A 21,029-nucleotide genomic window follows, 5' to 3' on the forward strand; every position below is an offset into this window, starting at 1 on the left:
TCTCTAGGAGGGAAACCCTGGAGGAAATTCTGCTTATTAAAACTGCAATTTTAGTTTCCATTAAAAAGGAGAATAAGACAACAGAAGATGGGTTGGCAAGACAAATTATTTCTTAATGTCAGTTGAGCCTATTTCAAATGAGATAACATATCTACACCAGGTTGGGTTCAACACATTTTTGCCTCGTCAACTCATTTATCTAATTCAGTCATCTTGATTATAGCCTCATGGACCTTCATTTTCAGAGGAAGAATTTCTTAACAAACAACCTACACAACATGCTGATTACTGAACAGTTAATTCTAATTAACTTGGCTATGGCAAGAGAATTTTGATAAAGTCCTAGACTGCAAATAAGGTTTGGTTATTCTGGCCAAACGTCTTTAAAATCAAAACCCACAGCAGAGTCTCCAGATGAGACATCAGAGTGATAGGGATCTAATTTAAAGAAACAAATGAGAAAATTAAAATCACAAATAATTTATTCTTCCGTTAGAATTGATGGAGTACAGTTTTAAATAGCAATGAAGTACACAGTGGTGGAAAATTGGCACAGAACCTACAGCTTTTAATTCATAATAATGTTCCTCATGCCATATCTGTTGAAACCTTGATGTGTATTTTCTATTGACTTTAAAAACCTGTTTTCCCTTTAAAAAGGATACACAAATTGAAAATCTTGTCTTCCATATATAATGTCATACATACTATGAACACCAGTTGTTTGTTTTTTTCTCCCTGAACATTGATTGCGAACTGAAAAAAACCAAAATATTATTTTCCTCCTGGGTTAATTTTAAGTTTTATCATTTATAAAAAATCCCAGGGATTCTTGAATGCATATATTTCTGCAGAACAGAATATCCATTTATTTATCTGATACACGGTTGCAGGGCAGTTTCAAAACCCATTTTTTTGTGTACTATTGTTATTGATCAAGGTGCTGCCTCTCTCTCACATGCAACACTATAAGCATTAATGCAGTTCAAAACAAAATTTGGCATTTGCCTCACCAACAGGTTTTATACTTAATGTTGTAAAACATCCCCTTGGTCTCATGTTAATCAATAAGAAAAATGGGCACAAACAAAAATGCCCTTTTTCTGAAGTTACTAACTCCCAGTTAGCAAAGCTGTCCTGGTTCCGGCCAGGACGGGGTTAATTTCTGCAGTAGCCAGGAGGGGACACCTCGTTTTCCAGGCACCCTTCCAGGCTGTGCAGCGTGGGGTGGAACTGGGCTCTGCTTGGTGAGCAATCAACGCGTGTGAAGCCTTCGCCTCTTTCTTGCACCCTCTGGCACTGGTATTGTTGCCGTTACTTTCCTTTCCTTATTTCATTGCTGTTTCCAGTAAATTGTTCTCTCAAGCCGTGATCTTTACCTTTTGTGCCTCCGATTCTCCTCTCCAGCCTGCCACAAGGGAAGGGGAGGGAGTGTGGGGAGCAAGCGAGCGGCACGTGGTTTGGAGTGTGTCAGTGGGAAGACTAAAATTGGGGAATACCATTCCTAAACCATGGCAAAAGTTTAGATAGGTTTTACAAAGTCCTCTAGGCTATTTTGATACATACAAATTATTCAACTAAAGGTTAAAATACACTTATACAATACAGTCCTGTTCTCCATATTCTTTTTCAAGTTCTTTGCATATTCAAGCCAAGTAAAATTAACACTTGTCATTTTCTTTGTTATTGCAATTATTAAGAAGGATTACAGCTTGCTTATGCAAAGCTCTGACAAAACACTTGAGAAATAAAACCCAAACGTTTATCTTGTTACCCAAAAAATGTTGCAGAAAATTGTCAAATTATGTTAGAAATAATTTTTACAAAACCGCTTCACTCAGAAAAATTGGAAAGCTTAAAAAATTCATCTTTGCACAAGACTGTAATACACTGTCCTTAATTATGTTCCCATTTAGATAACTGGGATTCTCAATCTTTGTATGTGAACCCATCAGTGACATAGAATGCTCTCCATCTTTTCACTGTTATCTTTATTGTACACCATTTCAAGACTAATACAATCAAGCATTTACCATGCCCCTACCCATTTTTAACAGTAGATTTGCTATCCTGCCCAGCGAGTAGTGTACTGTCTTGCATATTCACCACATGAAAAACATAATATACAAAATATTGCTGCTGTAAAAAGTGTGCATTTCCCCTTTCCCCCTACAAAAAAAATCTGTGGAAAAAATATTAAATTCCCATAACCTTCATAAACATACAAAGCTGTTCGCACCTCTCAGTCTGTAACAGTATATTTGACATACAGTTCTCAACTAACTGCAAATTGTTATGTCACAGATTTTCTGTCCAATATTGCCACCTAGAGTAGAGATGTGAAACTAGTTTCTGAGAATCTACAGTCTTTAACAATTAACCCATAAAGACTGTATACCATAAAACAGCCACAAGATTTTTCCAAAATCTAGATGGAATGGGAGGTTCTCATCTCGGGAAGATGTCCACAGTGCTGAGGAGACAATATGGCTGCTAATAAATTTTGCCTACTGGAATGTGAGTACTTTTTCACTGTTGGTAATTTCCATATTGACCCTAAAAAAAAATTCAAAATACATAATTAGACCACAAGGCATATTTTTCTATATTTAAAGTTGTAATTGGAAGACCATCCAAATAAACTGTGATAGTAAAACGTGGAAACAAATAAAATTATATCCTGACATGAGTAACTAGTGTAGTTTCATCTCACTAAAAATACAATGTGCTTTAATGTAGGAGTAAGACCAGAGACATGAATTTAAGGCCAGGAACCTAATTTGATCAAAAGAGTATACCTTTACATTCAATAGGCTGCTGTGAAAATAGCAGAACATCATCAAAAAACAAAAGATGGGGATTACTTCCCACTTAAACTTTGAAATTTATTTCTAAAAGTCAAAGTCACCTAAATTCAAAGTAATTTAGGAAACCACGACACAGAGGTATCTAAAATTATTAATCTACCAAGCATTAACAGACTAATGGTACATGTATTTCAAAACCAAGGCAGATCCTGGTGAATATGAAGAACTAGTCTACAGGAGACAATTATTCCATAGATCTGATGCACAGAATTACTACCCCTGTTTATATTCTCTATTTCTTTTGACAGAATTTCATGCACTGCAGAGGTGGGCAGAGGTGAAAGCATCAATGCTATAAGCTTACCATGATCCTTCACCACAGGGTTCAAGGCTTGCAGAAAGAAAGACTGTGCTAGGAAGTGAACATGCTCCAAACTGTCCTGCCACCATTCCATGTAAAGAACTAACACAAGGCAGTATTTCACATTTTAGCTTTATGTTGCAATGTCAGTTATGTTCCATTATAATATAACAATCAGCCATGAAGAAGAGTTTCACAACAGCTGCCAGATGAGAATTTAAGCAGCACAATTCCTAAGGGAATGGCCAGTAGGAAAGAGAGGTCTTCCATAATTGAGTTTCCCAGTGGAACTCAAGACTGCACAAACTGGAGGAGCACAGCCCATCAACAAAGAAGGTGATCCACTTGTACTGCAAGGAAAGCTCGAAAAATTGTGATTAAGTTTGCTTGACCCTATGCTGGCCACAAGCAAAGAATTCTCCTGTAGTTTACTGTTTTCAGAGGAAGCTACTGGCTCAGTGCATAAACATTTTATCTGTTAAATAATTAAAAGTAACTGCATCTCTAAACTACCACATTGAGACTTTGTTCCTTCTTCCTTGTCTTCTCTAATTTCTGTAGAAAGAAAGCCAACTGTTCTTCAAAATTGTGGGCAATTCTCACTTCCTCAGATAAGTTTTTCTTGAAAGTTCAACTGATCTACTGACATAACAGGATTTCAGTTAAACATCAGAACCTCAATCTTATTATTTAGTTAATCTTTACATTATTTATACCGAGGAAAGCAAGTGTATGTTTTAATGACATTTCTGAATGATTTATAGTGAAAAGTTTGGATTTTTACAAGTTAGTACCTTTTACAGGAACAAAACCTGTTTCATCCTTTAATTTTAAGACAGTTTTTTACATGAGCCCTTCAGTACAACTCCAGCCTAAAGTTTTGGTGGTAATTGTTTGCTTGTTTTAATCTTGTCTTAGCAGTCATAGGAATGAAGCAGTTGATTTTCAGGTCACTTCTTTCCCATGTTCGCTGCCCCCTTATACCGCTCAGAGAAAATCTGTGCAAAAAGAGGTTTTATGTCTCCCCATAAGCTCTGCAGCTGAAGGACCTCAGCTGCATGCCTGAGGTGCTTTTGCAGCTGAAGAGGAAGATTTTGATTAGGATTTGTGTTTGTGGAAAATAAATTCAACCACATCTATTGCAAAGAAGTAATGAAAAATGATCCACCATGAGATTTAGAAATCTCATCTTTCATATTAGTCATTCACCATAAGGCTATGAAACACATCACCTTAATTTTTAACATCCAAAAATACTGCTGGGAAGACCTCACTTTGCCAAATTGCATTAAAATTTAGCAAACTCAGGAGAGAATGACTAATCACAATTCTATACAAATGATTCTTGGTAAGTCACCAAGAAATAAACTCCATGAGAACTGTACGGACACACCTGAAAGATATGTCCTAAAATTTCTTAGTTTAAATGTCCAGAATCTAAGATTATCAAATGAGTGTGTAAGAATCACAGCTTTCTCATCAAATGAAATACCTGGTCATATCCATAAGGCCTCTGCTGTGGTGGTTGTGGTGGCCCAGGCTGTGTGGGTCTGTATCCCCCATACTGCTGTCCTTGTCCTTGTGGATAATTGGGATACTGAGGCCCTGGACCACTCTGGGAAGGACCTGGGGATCATTAAATGGAAAAAAAAAGTGCTTAAGATGTTGGAAAGAAGAGAGAAGGAAAACCACTGGATTTTACAGCTAACCAGGACTAAGAAATGTAACTACTGAGCAATTAGGTCTTTTGAGTGGCCCATCCCCTCCCCCAGGAAAGCACCTTTGCTGCCACAGCCTGTGCGCCAACCACAGAAGCATTTACTTTTATTCATATATTCATTATTTAATATCAATGCATGTAGTTGCACATCCAAGATCACAGGACAGAGGAGAACAAGGCAAGAAATTATAAACATGAGCCCGTTCCAGGATCTGGAAGGCAGTCTCCTGATGTATGCTGCTTCAGTTCCAGAATTTTCTAATGCCAAGAGCAGCCAGATAATCAGCTATGTTTAACATTTGGACTTTTAGAGACCAGCAGTACTGTGCTGCCAGAAAGTGAAGTCTCACACCACAGCAGGCAATCATGGACAGGGTGTCAGGCAAGCAAGTTATATATGAATAAAATGTGAGATGTGACAAACAGTAAAAGCTATTGTGAGATGGAAAAAGCACCCTCTACTCCATGCTCCTTTGGTAATAGTAACTTTCCGGAAAAAGGCTAGAAAAAAACCCAAAACTTGGAATCCAGTCTTTTTTGTCTGTAAAAAAATTAGTTCTTTTGCAAGTATAACTTTCTGTTACTATTCACAGGGACTTGGCCTGTCTACCACTGGAAGCTGCACATTACCACCATCAGGTAGTGCAGCCATGTTCCAAACAAAATTATACCCATCCCCTCCAGCACTGGGAGAGATGTACTCTGTATTTCAGTGGCACTCTCTATGAATCCTTTGCGGTAGATATGTTAGCTTTTTCAACACCATCCCTTAAAAACTTTCAGAGCTGAAGATCTGCAGCTCTTCAGAAGTGCTTTCTTTTCAACAAACCAACACTTTTTTCCCCTCTCCTCAGAAGAAAGAGATGTGTTTTAGCAACTGTGATTCAGTTTTACTGAGGGCTAGTTTTAGGTACAGACATTGACATTAAGATGACATCAGCTGGTAACTCCATCAGTAATTCTGGATCTATAAGACAGTGAAAAGATGACCTGGAGAGGAAAAGCTCCATAAGCTATTACCATTCTCCTCAGGCTTCAAATCCCCTTGAACTATGCAGTTTCAGCTTTCCACAGTGAAATAAAACCTTAAAGATTGATAATAATGACTGAGATATTGATTTATTTTTGAAAATTAGAAAGCAATTAAATATTAAATTGAGCAAGAATACGACATCCTAGAAGTGCTGTGCTCATCTGACAAATGAACATGGGTTTATTTATTCATGGTAATTCTTTATAGCTGAATTCTAAATATTCATTGACACATTTCACAGGGAAAAAAATGGAACTTCAGTAACAATTTCTGCCAAAAAACAGAAACTGAAAAATATGTTATTCTGTTTTACAAATTATATTGAGTAAGTGGCAACAGAAGATTTCCTAATCCCTTTTCTTCTAGTATTTCTTAACCTAAACTTTCAGAATAAATCAGATTTTATTTCTTTACTTACAAAGTTCAGAGCAGTGATCTACACAGACCTCCACTCTGATCTTCAGTCTGTTCCCATATTATGTTTAGTAGAATGTAGGTACAAGTATTACTTTAGAACTATCAATTCATCCATAACCTCCAGAAGTAGAACACTTGGTAAATCTCAGTGGATCCTCTAAAAACTTAACTCTGTCTCAGCATAACTGGATTACAGTAATTTCACGATTACAAGCTGCACTGACTATAAGCCGCATCTCTGGGTGTTGGCAAACATTTCGTTCTTTGTCCATACACAAGCTGCACCCAATTATAAGCCGCTCTGTCATTCACAGCGAGGACCCGCGTGCAACAAAGTTGCCAAATAATAACAGAATCGCAGGATGGCAGGGTTTACTGGCTCGGCTTGGGCCGTGAGGGCTCGGGGCTGCCGACGGGGCCAGGTAGCCCAGCTCGGCAGGGTTGCTCGGGGCCAGCCACTGCCACCGCTGGGTTCGCTCGCCCCAGCCGGCGCTGCGCCGCAGTGGCAGGGGGGGCACGGAGCCCGCCGGCACCCATGGCAGTGGTGGGAGGTGGGGATGGAGCCCGCTGGCACCCACGGCGGCGGTGGCAGCAAGGGAAGGAGCCCCCCGCCTCCCCCTGAGTCACGGGGCCAGCAGGAGGGAGCCCCCACATCCCCCCGCCTGTGCTGCCAGCACTGAGCCGGCTCCACCCGCCGCGAAACAGAGTAACCAATTTGTAACAACCGTGTAAATGCCGGGTTTTACTGTCAGGTGCTCAACTCGGCACCTCGGTTTCCACTTCCGGGGTTGGAAATGTCAGAAAATTATTCACATATTAGCCGCTCCTGAGTGTAAGCCGCATTTCTGGGGTGGGAGCAAAATTTTAGTCAAAACGGTGTGGCTTGTAATCGTGAAATTACTGTACATGTGAATCTGGCATTTATCTACATGGCAAACAAATCACCCACGCATTTCTGTACATACACACAAAGCTTTAGCATTTAAGCCTGCAAAGGGCTGAAAGCTAAAATACATGGAATTCATGGAATTAATGGAATTCATGGAATTTCAGAGATTCCTTCTTCTGTCATAAATATATATGACTTTACAGTATGCAAGCAAGTAAAACTTAAAAGAGCAGTAGTTTCAGTATGTTCTTCTGACACTAAGTTTTTTAGAATTAATTTACCAAAATTACATAGTACTGCTTTAAGTTTCCCTTTTGGGAAGTTTTCCTTGAATCCAGGGACTTGTGGCAGAGGATTTCTCATTCCTGCTGTGTATCAGAAGGTTTGGACTACTAGTGCGAATTTATAAGGCACAGTTTCTTTAAAGCTGCACTGTCAATGCTTAAAGTCATTACTCTACTGATCAGGACAAGAATTTGAAAAGAATGATTCATGTAGGCTGAATGAAGTTTTAAACCAGTTTTTAAAAGCCTGTTTTAATTGGCTAATCCACTGATGAAATAGGTTCTTTGTCATCTTTGTGAGTGTGTTCACCTACAGAAGACAGAAAAGGACAGAATCTTTCTGGGTCCTTCTAAATTACAGACACCCATTACAATGCAGTTTCGTCACCTTCGGTTTTCTGTGCTAACACTCTCTCCTAGACTGCCAACAGATATAATTCCCAAAAGACACTGCTTTTATGTTTTCTTGTCTCATCCCAGTGAAATTCCAGGCACAGAGCTGATTCCGTGCAAGCCTGGCCTCTGGACACAGTCAAACAGGGCTGGAATAGCACACAACAAGAGTCTCTCAGTCCTTTCTGTGACAGCTGTTTGTGTCCTCAGGTTCTTACCATAACCCTGCTGTTGTCCTGGATAGCCTTGTTGGCCGGGATATTGCTGCTGCTGTGGTGGATAACCCTGCTGTTGGGGTGGTCCTTGATATGCATCTTGCTGCTGACCATATTGCGAGTTTCCTGTAAGATCATTGCAAGAAAGCAAAAACTCATAAAGATAGCTATTTTATAATTTTTTTTCCTTCTAAGATGCACAGCCAACAACACAAGAACAAAATGAAAATGCAATATTGATTTCAAAAACTGAACAAAACAAAGAAAACTCAAACCAAACAGAAGGAACTCGGCCAAACAAACTGCAGTTAAAGCCAATTTTGCAAAGTTGAACTGCAGCATTTTCAGCATCTCTGCCAAACGAGCATTACATTTACTGGAACATCACAGTCATAAGATCATGACTATGCTAAATAAAATAAAAAAAAAAGACAAAATTAAGGACAGCTACAAGAGCACAGACTAGCTACACAAGATCAGCAAGCTGTTTCCTAACGGCACTATAATTATACAAAATATATACACACACAAAAAGATATACAACTGAACCAACAAATTTATGTTAAAATAAAAATTTCCACTGAGGTAAAAAAAAAAAAATTCTCTAGAGTGTTTTAGTCATTTTACTGTTGTTAGAATGGCAAATTGTGGTTATATATTTTAGGTGTTTGCAAGAAATTATTCTGAAGGCTTCAAGTTCCCTGCCATTTCCAAGACAGCCAGCAACTAGTATTCTACAAGAGCTTTGCATGGGTATAAGTTGTGTTGTGCAAGTTTCTGTTCCCGTTGAGGGTGGGGGAGGAAAGGGAATGTATGTGCGTATGTGTGTGAAGGTATATAGATACCTCCTTCGTAGTAATGTTGTGAGGAATCCTCATAAGGCCTATCGTAGCCTTGTTCAGGATACGACGGTTGCTGATAACCGTAATCATTATGACCTACATCAATTCGACAAGAGACAGGAAGAAACGTTAATGGCCTCTGAGTGAAAATCCTAAAATTATTTCATTTCTCAGAAAAATGAAAAAAAAAATTTCAACTGGATATACATGAAAAAGAATTTTCAATTGTATTAGCCAAAGACTTATTAATATGATTTCCTTTCATATTGAATTAACATGTGACAGGGGGAAAAAAAAACTTAATGCAGTAGCTCTAGAAACATCACAGCAAGGGATGGTCTTAACCTTCCGATAATCCTTGTTGGGGGAGTGGGGGGGGAAGTTCTTCATCTTTCACTCAAAAAAAAAATGAAAGCATTTAGGCCTTTCACATGTAAATAACCTGAATTAAATTAGAATGAACAAAGAAAGCAATTATCATACTTTGTCTAACACCTGTTCTGCTGATCTCCAATTCAAAAGCATATGCTAAAAGCAGTGTGAAATATAACAAATAAAGCTCAACGAAGTTATGAACCATAATCTACATTAAATTCTGGTTTTGAATGACAGAAACATAACACTCTCAATGTTTTCCCTACAAACAGAATTCCTACCTAAAGTCTTAAGAAAACTTTTCCTCTTACATTCCAGTCCTGAGCAGATTCATTACAAACAAACCTTTCTATTCAGAGACTATAGGCATCTCTGATTAAGAAATCAATACATGCAGTAAGCACCCCACCTGTTGTTGGTTTTAGTACACATGTATTTTGTCTTACAGATGATCAAAATATATCTTATTGCTAGCTTGGTCAAGAATACGCGCCAAAACTTTGTTTACATTCAAAATTAAATAATATAAATTTGGAATAAAAATTTTAGATACAAGTAAGGAAAGGAGGAAACAGTTCTTAAACTCAATGGTTTTGTTATCAGGTCTGCAACTGTACATCACTGAGTGAATCTTACATGCATACATAACCATCAAAACAACTCTTAAAATATACTCCTTATATTATACATAAGAGTAATAATGAGGTAATGATAAAGATGACTCTTTAGAAGGAATAGATCTTAGAAGTAATCCGTGCTGCCACAGAGCTGTTGATGGTAACATAAAACTGCCCTTATTAGAGTAAATTGCCTGCAACAATTTAGTGTTCATGTGTGTGCATAAATGTTCCAAAACGAAAGCTGAATAATTACCAGTTAATGCAACTTGTAAAATAATGCTGCACACACATCTCCAGAAATTAACACATGAAAGCTTATACAGATATAGCTTGGTGTACCTTAAAATCAATTTGATGGAAATTAAATTCAAACAACTGACTTGCATCCCTTTATTTGCTATGAGTAGTTGCTTGGGCAATTACACAGCTTTGCTTTGTATACATTTTTTTAAATATTAACATCTACCACATTTCTTGAGCTTCATAAGATACCATTGAGTTGCACACATGGTTATCACAGTAGTCAGGAGTCAGCATCTTTGTTCTCCCAGTCTCTGCTCAGCCTGAAAACAAGTTCATTTCAACTTTTCTAACTTATAACACAATCCAATAGTCTTCAGCACTCCATATTCCAAGAGGTAGGAGGACAGATTTATGAAATTCAAAGTTTCAGTCTTGTCTTGAAAGCACTGAGAGGACATGTATAGAGGATTCACATTTCCAGTATCCTCAGGGCAGGGACCACTTTATTCCTATTTAAATGTCAAAGTGAAGGCCCATACCATGTCAGCAATAACACATTTGTGCGACTTTTATAGAAAACGAAACACTAAGTTATAAAAGCAGAGTATTTACAGAAAAAATCCACATCTTTTTAGCAAGTTTTTTCAGTTTAGTAAGATTCTTAATAAAAGGATATCGCCCCCTCTCTTATTGATAATAAAGTTATGACTGTTTAAATTCATCTCAATTATATTAGATATGCTGAGGAACTCTCCATTCTTTGAGAGAAATCAATTATTTCCATTATTTTGAAATACTAAAACGGTTGTTGAGAGTTTCAAATGGGAATAATACAGATTATATGCTTTAAGTTGCAAATTTAACTAGTCACAGTAACTTAAACTGCAGTAACAATTCTGAATTTGGAAGGTTTTGTAAACGTGAGGTATGATATCCAATTACTATTCTTGCCTCATCCCCTAACTTTGGGCATATGACTACATTAGTATTGGGCAGGTATAGAAAATGGGAAAGTTAACATTTATGAGAGATTACCATCAGGGTAATATTGCTGGTTCATGCCTTCTGGAGGACCTTGTCCACCATGACTGTATTGGTCCCCATAATAGTCTTCCTGGCCTGAGTACTGCTGTGGTGGGCCTGAAAAACCACAACCAGTCAATACGTAAATAACTTGTTTTCTCTGTTATAAAATGCCTGCTAATTTCTGATTTTAGTATGAGAAATATTTCTCAAATGTATTCCCCACCCATATTGTTGCATTACAGACAACATATGTAATCTGGTTTATCTAAAAAAAATAAGTAAATGTATCTATCTACATATACAAACACACAGTTGTTTGGTTGCACTAGACTGAGACTACATATATATCAAACTTCAGTTTTGAGCTCATTTTAGGAATATGTGTATAACAGACTAGGATGTTAAAAATAAAATTATTCCTTGTTGGAAAGGACTAAAAAGAAAAAAGAGAACCAATATCGTGGAACATAGTTCCTTTCTCTGTAATTGAATGAATTCAGAACCAAGTTCTGTTCCTTCTGTTCCTTTTCTGTACCTATCATTTAAATATCAAAACAAAATTCTGCATCAGCATATCTGAGATGCATATTTCAGAATGCATAATCTCAGAAAGAAACAAAAGAAAAAGAAAACATGTCTTCACATTTCACGGTGATAGCAGTAATCTCTTGCTGCAAGAACCACCCTTAAAAAGGGTAACAAAAAGAGTGTGCAAAGTCTGTCACACGAAATGACTTGATAGCAATTTGTCGTAAGCAAGAAAGTGGTGTAGAATGGTTTTAAACATGGTTATTTAAAATCAACTTAAAAATACTGAAGTGAATTCCTACCTTGCTGTGGCGGCCTGTATGGAGGAATCTGTCTCTGCCCCATCATGTGATTTCCTTGGTTAACTTGGCCCATCATTCCCATCGGTGGCTGCTGCCCCTGGTAATGCTGGCCACCTGCCTGTGGCATGTTGTATTGCTGGGAGGGAGGCTGCTGGTGCATCATTGGACCTGCAAAAGAAGAAGCAGCAAAAATGTCAAATATACAAAACTTATTTGTGATTAAACCTTTACAAAAGAATGTGGAAAACCCAACCTTTAAAAATGGACCAAAAAAGACTCTGTATATCCACTGCTCTGATAAGGGTTTGCTGTTTCTGGACCTATGCAAATGTAGGTGAACAATTCACACTACAAAAGAGAAGTCAGCCTAAATAAGGTTGCTTTTTAGATTATTTTTTTTCAAAACCACAAATATTAGTTTACACATACACAAAGATAATTGAAACACTTTTAAGACTTTTTGTTTTAAAAAAGTACCTTCAAAAAAAGTGTAGGTGAAAACTTGATTGTGAAACCTTGGTAAGTCAAAGAAAAATTGTTTAATGTTTGTGATCTCCTTAGAGCATAGTTTCAATACACACATAGTTGCTGTTATATTCCACCAACAAACCACTAAGCTTTTATCACAAAATCAACAATTTTATTTAGCCTCCAACCACGTGAACCAGACAGGCAATTACACAACAGGTATATGCAGAAGATCCACAGAACAGGCTCTGCCTGACACTGAACAGTCCCAAACAGCCTGTAACAAAAAATCTTTCACACCAAGTTGCACCAGGTTTCTCTGAACCACAGGAAGAGACCAGGAAAGATCAAGTACTGTCCATCAACTGACAAAATCTGATTAAGGTTGTACTTGGAGAAATGCAAATTTCAGTAATGAAAACAGACAGTTAAAGAGCACCCTATTGACACCACACAGCAATGAAAATGATGATTACACCATTTCATTATATGAGATTGTAGGTTAGACTGATATAACATTTAACAAAGAACAGCCTCTGTGGCTCCTCTGTAGTACCACTTCAGAAAAGAGTTAGTCCAGTATCAAAAACATGAGGAGGAGAAAGTTGTGACAAGGAGCTAAATGTTTTTAAAGAACAGATTTCTGTAATGTATTAATTCAAACCACATCACACATACTATATGTATGATATACCCAGTCTATAATGGTGAAACCCAAAGACAACAAATAACTAGCAGTCTTCACTAAAAAAAAACTAAAACAAACCATGACATCAAACATCAAACTAGCAGAGTCACCCTTAAGTGTCATCCAAGGAGACAAAGGAAAATATCACCTACTTTCCATATGCTTAGATTTTTCCGTTCCATTTAGTATTTGTAAATAAGTAGGTGCTGAAGAACAAGCAGAAAGTCCTGTGTGAAACTACAGTACTGGGAAAATGCCTAGATACAGTCAAGTGACAGTGGATTTATACAGGCAAAGGAACATGCAGTCACTTAGATCCTGTCTATGCAGAGTTATGAGGGAAAGTTAAGACTAATTAATTAATGGTATGAATTCAAAGTGCATTAGTTAAATCCCATAAAACCCCTGTGTGAGATCTCTTCTTGAGAAGTAAAGTGGTCTAAGCTTCATTTTCCTCTAAAGATAAACATTGGCCACTCTTAAGAAGATCTAGTTATGCTTCTATCCTTCAGTAGGGCAAGTTTCTCTGTCCTGACTTTAAAGTTAAAAAAAAGGGTTAAAGATGTACTTAGTTATTGGCAAAATGCATTTCCTTTTCTGATCTTCTGAACAAGTAGGCAATTTCAATTATTCCATTTCACTGCTCTTCTGTTTGGAGCTACTGAGAAACATTAGGCAGTCTTGAAAAAAAAAAAGAAACTTGTTGCCATAATATTCCTAGATCTGAAGAAAGCTTGTTAATTAACAATATTAATATTAGTCACAATACAATGTGATAAAATGTGTTGGGTCCCCATGGTGCAATGTAGAGATTTTCTGTTTGCTTTTTAAATTAGAACTTCATTAACGCTTTGTAGAGCCACAATGAGAATTCACTACCCTGTATCAGGCTGTTTGTTGTGCTCATAGCAGACGGCCTGGCTTTCTTCCAGTTTGGTTCTTCTTATTAAGAAGATACCTAAAAGAATCACCATAGTCTCTACTGCCTCATGGAACATAATCGTTTTATGCAGCAGTTTTGAGGGATGAGGGAACTTTGAATTTATTCTTCCATTTGAAAAATTTAGCCTAGGAAAAAGCTACATTTATTCGTTGTGTAATACTTAATATGACATAAAATCCCAAAACTTAATAAAAATCTTGAGACTATGAATTCATTATCTATTTGGACAAGGACAAACTTGAGAAGCGGGCCCAAGAGAACCTCATGAAGTTCAACCAGTCCAAGTGCAAGGTGCAGCACCTGGGTCGGGGCAAACCCAGACATGAGTTCAGAGTGGGAAACTAACTGAGAGCAGCCCTGAGAAAAACTTGAGGGTTTGCATTGATGAAAAGCTGGGTCTGATCTGGTAATGTGGGCCTGCAGCCCAAAAAACAACTATATGCTGGGCTGCATGAAAAAACATAGCCAGAAGGTCAAGCGAGGCGATTCTGCCCCTCTCTGCTCTGGTGAGATCCCACCCAAAGTGCTGTATCCAGCTCCAGGGTGTACAGCACAGGACACACAGACGTGTTGGAGTGAGTCTAGAGGATGCCACAAGGATTATCAGAGGGAGAGAATACCTCTCCTATAAGGAAACACTGAGAGAGCATGGAGAAGAAAAAGCTCCAGGGAGACCTCACTGTGTCCTTCCAGTATTTTGAGAGGGCTTTATAAAAGGGAGGGAGATGGACTTTTTATACAGGCAGATAGTGACAGGAAAAGGGGCAATGGTTTTAAGTAGAAAGAGGGTAGGTTGGATATTAAGAGGAAATTCTTCACTGTGAGGGTGGTGAGGCACTGGAACAGGTTGCCCAAAGAAGTTGTGAATGTTCCATCCCTGGATGCCTTCAAGACCAAGATGGATGAGGCTCTGAGAAACCTGCGTTAGCTGTAGCACAGACAGGGAGGCTGGAACTATATGACATTTTATGTCCCTTCCAACTCAAACCATTCAATGATTCTATAACGTTTTCCAATATTTGTGGCAGATATTTTTACAAGCACCCTGAAACACAGCTCTTGAATCTCCAATCAGGTTACAACAAACTACATTTAGTGGAAGTCATGATCTCTTCCAGACCTGGAGATAAGACTTTCATATACAAAGCTCACATAACTGTGAACTGCAAGAGAATGCTCACTGCTCACAAAAACTCTCCATAGAAACCCTGTTTTTTGTAAATTTCTAGAATGATTTAATCCAGAGAGGACAAAGTATCTTAATTGTACATAGTTCAAAATGCATCCAAAGAAATATCGTGTTAATATTATCTCTGTAAAATATGCAAGTACAGAATTTAACTGGTCTACATTGTCAAGAATAGACATTTTTGTTGAGTAGGTGTAGGCGACTTTGAGCAGTTGTGGGAAAAAATAACTTCTGCTACAGTCAGTATCTCATAAGGAGGTCTGATGTAGAAGGAAGAAAAGATAGGTGGATTATGGACTACTACCTGATCTTTTGTAAGTACAGTGACACAGTGGAAGTCTCCTGACAAGACTTTTGGAAACTGATAACCTAGTCTTCACACAGGTAAGACAGACAGAAAGAAACAGAAATACAAGCTGAAAGTAGGTCCTAGATAAAGCTTACAAACCTGAGACCAGAAGTGCAGAGGATGAAAGAGCTGCAGAAAAGTTTAGTGGTTTAAAAATGTCTCCTTAGCATTGGTCCTTATACTGAAGCTCAGATACTGGCAATAAACACTATGAGAGGACAAGAAAAACTGTTGACATGGCTGAACCTTTTGAAGAAGCAGAGAAGTGAGGAACCACACTCACAAATGAACTGGTGGCTCTGTTGCTCTGACTAAAGAGCTATGGGAATAGGTGGGTATGACCAAAAAGCAGCAGTACAAGCTATTGATTCTTCAGTCTTCTAAACTATGCTGGTAGTGTTGCCCAGAGGTCTATTCTTTAGGCATTTCACAATGTACACCTGTATAGATGAAGCAACTGGATATCCATATGCAGAGTATCAGCAAAGCCCACCATGCCAGACTTACTATGGTCAATCTCATCACTGTGTCTACTGTTACAAGAATAACAAAATACATATCACTGTAGCAGCCCTCAGCAAAACTTTTTTGCTGTTTTTTCATGTTAAAAATAAAAACAAACTTGTTTTTTCAATGACAGTTTTAAGCCTTGTGAGAGCTATCCCAGAAACTATAATGCAGGGTCAATTTAACTCGACAAACACTACAATTCAGATGTGCTTAGTCAAATGAACCACTATCCTAAAGATGTTTTAACACCACGAGCAGTTTAAACACTATCTCAAAAGACTTTGAGGATACAAAACTTTTTGTTGCTCCTAATGTATGATTCAGGTTGCAAACTGAAGACAGTAGACACTTCTGCACACTTTATTACTCCACAAATTTCTCATCTCAAAGTGAACCATAATTTCAGGTATGATTTAAAAAAAACGTTATAACATAAAATGTCATACAAATATTCCTTAGTTACCAACATTGCCTTTCATGTTTTACCCTAGGGAAAGAAGATGAAAGCACAAGCTCTGTGAGAGCTGTTTATATGTTTTGTTTTTTCATGACAAAACTACAGCGTCTTCTACAGTTAGACATCTTATGCAATGCAGATATAGCATGATGGTGTTTCAGAACATGGAGGCAATTTTATTTCCCTTTAATAGGCTAGATTTCAAAAATAAGTAAGACTGCCCTGCTTTTCCTATAACATCTTGACTGCTGTAAGCAGTCAAGGTACTGGTACCTAACAGTCTCAGCTTACATGGGAGTGAACAGATGGCAAGACATTCACAAAAGGTAGTAAAACTCAGAAATCACTTTATCCTGGTCTGCCATACCCGAATATGTTTATATTTTAGCTAACATTGGATGTTCCTATCTTTACGTTCCATTCTTTATGTGCACAGCAAAAGAACCAGAAGCTGCATCTGCCTCATCTCTACTCTTTCCATATCTTCATATTTGCTCATAAGTGAAAGAGGTCTGAAATTTTAATGGAATTTTTCCAAGGTTATATAAAGGAAACTATCACTAAAAAAATTTCAGCACCAGATTTGATAACTGTTCTCCAAACGACTGTGTCAACATGATACTGTCCTGTAGAAGTCACCTGTAAACTAGCTCCCATCCCTTACCACAGGCAACACATAATGCTCATTCAAAGAGGCTGGGAGTTTGGCAACTTCGTATCAAACTCTTCTAGCAAGGGAATGGAATCCCAGCAAAAGGATGTGAGAAATAAGAAACAGTTGTGGGATGGCCACACATAGCAAACAGAATTTCTGAGAAAACCAAGCTACATTTTCTTGGCCCTTACTTGTAAAATGTATTAATTTTACTATCAAGTATTATTCCCTGAGTGTGAAAGATTTGTTCAACATAAAAAAGAGGAATTTCCATGCAAGTTTCAAGTTTCAGAAAAATCATGCCTACATCTCCTCTCTGAAAAGTCAAAAACTGGCAACACTTAAAATTTTTTTTCAACCTAAGTAGTTTATCATACGCAAGAAGAAATGCACCCATAAGAACACAGCTTCTTCCAATTCATTCAGTTTCTTCTGCTTCCTATCTTTTCCAGAAAGGTAACCAATATTCCTTGCAGATGTCCCGGGCTGCTATATTAACTTTTCAATGATATTATCTGCAGAATCTTCCACTTCTAACATTTTCCGCTATCTAAGTCCAAAATTACTAGAATTCCTCTTTTAAACTGGACTGACTATATACAATTAATCCCATGAAAACTTTGCTTCTCATTTAAGGTATTCCTCTGAATAGCATTTTATAACCAGCGCAAATCAATAATGAGTAGAGAGTGGATATAGGAAGTAAATCCAGCAAACAGTTCTGTTACTATGCATATTATTTCTTAATTAGTACTTCTTCATTTTTTTTCTTGCTAACACCATCTGCTTCACAAGGCATATATACAGCAAGATATTTTGGTAGCAAGTGCACATAAAGAGGTTATGCTCAAGCATAACCCAAGTGTCAGAGCAAGCCTTTCTGAGTGTTATGGTGGTTTTATGTATTATATAATAGTAGGCGTTTTTTCCCCTAGAAACACTGGCTTTACTCAATACACAGTAGGTATTACCCACTGAAAAATTATTTCAGTATTTTGTTTCTTCCTAATAGTTCATATGAGATGTGATGCCTAGTCAAACACCGAAGACAGAATTATTAATTTATTCATAGGTTTTCTTATGACACCCATAAGTAATTTGTCCATATCTTCATAATGAATATACTTTGACAACTCTCCTGTGAAATCAGATGGTATCGTAATTTACCACCAGATTCATTCCTCTACAGATGAAGAGTCCATATAGGGAAAGATTAAGGTCAAAAACATCTACTAATTTTTAACAGCCAACTTGAGATGCTAAGACCTCATCCTGCAGAATATTTAGCATTATATTTAGCTAGTGATTTTATTAACTGACAGATGTAGTAGGATCTCTCATTTTCAATATAGATCACTCCTGTAAGACAAAGAAATAAAGCATACTTAGGGCTTAACAAATGTCTCCTGACAACAACACTGAGGTTCAGAAATTTTGGTTCACTTGTGTTTGTGAATTGTTGCACATGTGACCAGTTAAGAAATCCTTGAGTCACGATCCATTTATTCCCCTTTTGTTAAATTGCACTGAGTGCATTTCCTAGCAGCTCATTCTTGTTTCTTTACTTAGGTGAGAAGCCTGAAGTGGCCATGCTTGGCTTGGCTACCTACCTCTGAATTTCTCATGGTCTCACAGATTACAGTAATTTCACGACCATAAGGCGCACTGGACTATAAGGCACACTTTTTTTTTGCAGCAAGGATCCGCCCCCAGCTCCCCCTGCGCGGTTGCTGGCCAAGGCCCTGCCTCAACCTGGCAGCCATTGGTCCCCGGGCCCGTCTGTACCCGGCAGGGCCGGGGCATGCCTGTGGGGGGGCCGCCCCGCCTGCACAGGGCCACGGCATGCCCGCCACCACTCCACCCTGCCTCCACGGAGCCGGGGCATGCCTGCCAGGGCTCTGCCTTGCCTCCACCTGGCAGCTGTGGCCCTGCCGGGTCCCCCCATGGCTCGCAGCTCTAAACTTCCGGCTTTGCAATTTTCCAAACTTTGTCCATCATATAAGGCACACCGGACTATAAGGTGCGCTTCCGGGTTCAGGGGAAATTTTAGTCAAAAGGGTGTGCCTTATAGTCATGGCATTACTGTACTCTGTCATTCTATGCCCAGCTGTCTTGGAGTCACAAGAGAGTGAAGATGATACAAAAATACTTTCTCTAATTTGTCATCAAACTTCTATACACATGTAACAACTAAGAATAGAAAATGGAGGACACGTACGAAGCAGACCTGATTGGGAATCATCTTAGATCAAAGTAACAAACATGCCCATCTACAGACTTACGGCTTCCTCTCACAGATATTTGGAACAGTATTTTCATTTAACAGCAAATACCACTTTGCTTGCAATAACAGACAAGTTTCAAAGCCTTACTCTAAAGAAAGGGGAACCTGCACTCCTACACTTATAAAATAAGCGCTCTGTTTACTAATGTTTTTCTGAGACACTGAAACATTTTAAAGAATATAATTTTTCACCCCTCTGCTTCTGTGAAACCTCCACCAAAAACAGAACCAGCCTTGAAGCAGACACTTGGAAGGGAAAAAGTCTCAGCCTAAAAGGTCAAAACTTGGCAGAATTAGAGTTACACAATGTGAAAGCTTGCTGTGGCCCTAATGGTAACAGTACCATTGTTCTAACTAAACATTTTGCTTTTGTTCTTGAACCTATTTGGTTAATACAGTTTTATTCTTTTATTTCTTAAAGTCACTTCAGTACCCTTATTTGATCAGAACAGAAACCTTTTAAGTTTATTTCTGCTTCCAATTTTCAAGTTTGACAGAGTACTGAAAACACAAAAGGGGAATATTATGAGGAAGAATAAATAATGCTACTTTGAGATGGAATCATCTCCCAAATTTTAGGCCAGTCACAGAAAATTGTTTTTCTGTGGAGTGACTTACTAGATGGCTCCCTCACACATACTCTTACATAATTATTGCTAACTCTGCAACTAAAAAATCTGAACTGAAATGACACAGGGTTTTTACATAGCACCTTACAACATTTACAAAATTACTACACTATGTATTGCCCAGAATACAGAAATAACTTGCCAGTTCAGAGAGATAGTTAAAAATATTCCCACTTATGATTTCCACTGCTATGTGCCTATCTTTTGTTTCTTGTGCTGTTATACTTTAAGAAAAATGCTATTAACATGGATGTTGAAGGTCTTTAGACCTCCGACTTTCTCTACTGGTAAGAAAAGTGCAGAAACAGCTTCTCTCTTCATGAGTTTTTTTTTAACCTCTCATTAAGCTACTCTTTCATCTGTTTTGCACCTTTCTGTAACCATCAGTATGACCTGGTCTGTCTGTACACCTCAGGAACAGATGGTATCTACATATAAAAAAGTGGAGCTTTGGTTTATCATATGTCTTCTAGCAGGTGCTATGTACAGATCTAATGCAGTAATAATAGACCTAACAGGTAAGCTGAAAATACTGATCACTGACTTGCAAAGCAACTCTACACGAATACGAAGTGCATATACAACTTAATAATTTGCTGTGCTGTGGCTCTAATGCAGTATTTTAATTCCACAATGTCCTTGCACTTCAACAAGGACATCAAAACACCAACAGAAATAATCTTAGATACAAAATTAGTTTTGACTTTTACTACTTACACAAGGACATCTCATGAAAACAGAAGAGAGTACTGGAACTGAATTTTGTTTCTCTAAGACTAAACAGACATTCCACGCTAAAACA

The 21,029-nt window shown here is 38.0% G+C and overlaps 1 protein-coding gene across 3 annotated transcripts in view; it reads right to left on the bottom strand.

The window, feature by feature from the left end:
* Window positions 1-464: 464 nt before the first annotated feature.
* The window catches only part of SS18 (SS18 subunit of BAF chromatin remodeling complex), a 45,365-nt gene continuing 24,800 nt past the window's right edge, over window positions 465-21,029 (bottom strand). Inside the window, exons 6-11 of one of the 3 annotated variants that reach the window (XM_033070237.1) lie at window positions 12,056-12,223; window positions 11,235-11,339; window positions 8,965-9,057; window positions 8,123-8,245; window positions 4,661-4,794; window positions 465-2,556 (exon numbers count right to left, since the gene is read on the bottom strand). In XM_033070237.1, the coding sequence (XP_032926128.1) occupies window positions 2,530-2,556; window positions 4,661-4,794; window positions 8,123-8,245; window positions 8,965-9,057; window positions 11,235-11,339; window positions 12,056-12,223 (650 nt within the window). In that variant the 3' untranslated portion in view covers window positions 465-2,529. The remainder of the gene's footprint in view (window positions 2,557-4,660; window positions 4,795-8,122; window positions 8,246-8,964; window positions 9,058-11,234; window positions 11,340-12,055; window positions 12,224-21,029) is intronic. The other 2 variants (XM_033070220.1, XM_033070230.1) reach the window with 2 other exon arrangements.

Source organism: Catharus ustulatus, chromosome 1, assembly GCF_009819885.2.
Source record: "Catharus ustulatus isolate bCatUst1 chromosome 1, bCatUst1.pri.v2, whole genome shotgun sequence".
In the NCBI taxonomy this organism is placed as follows: Eukaryota; Metazoa; Chordata; class Aves; order Passeriformes; family Turdidae; genus Catharus; species Catharus ustulatus.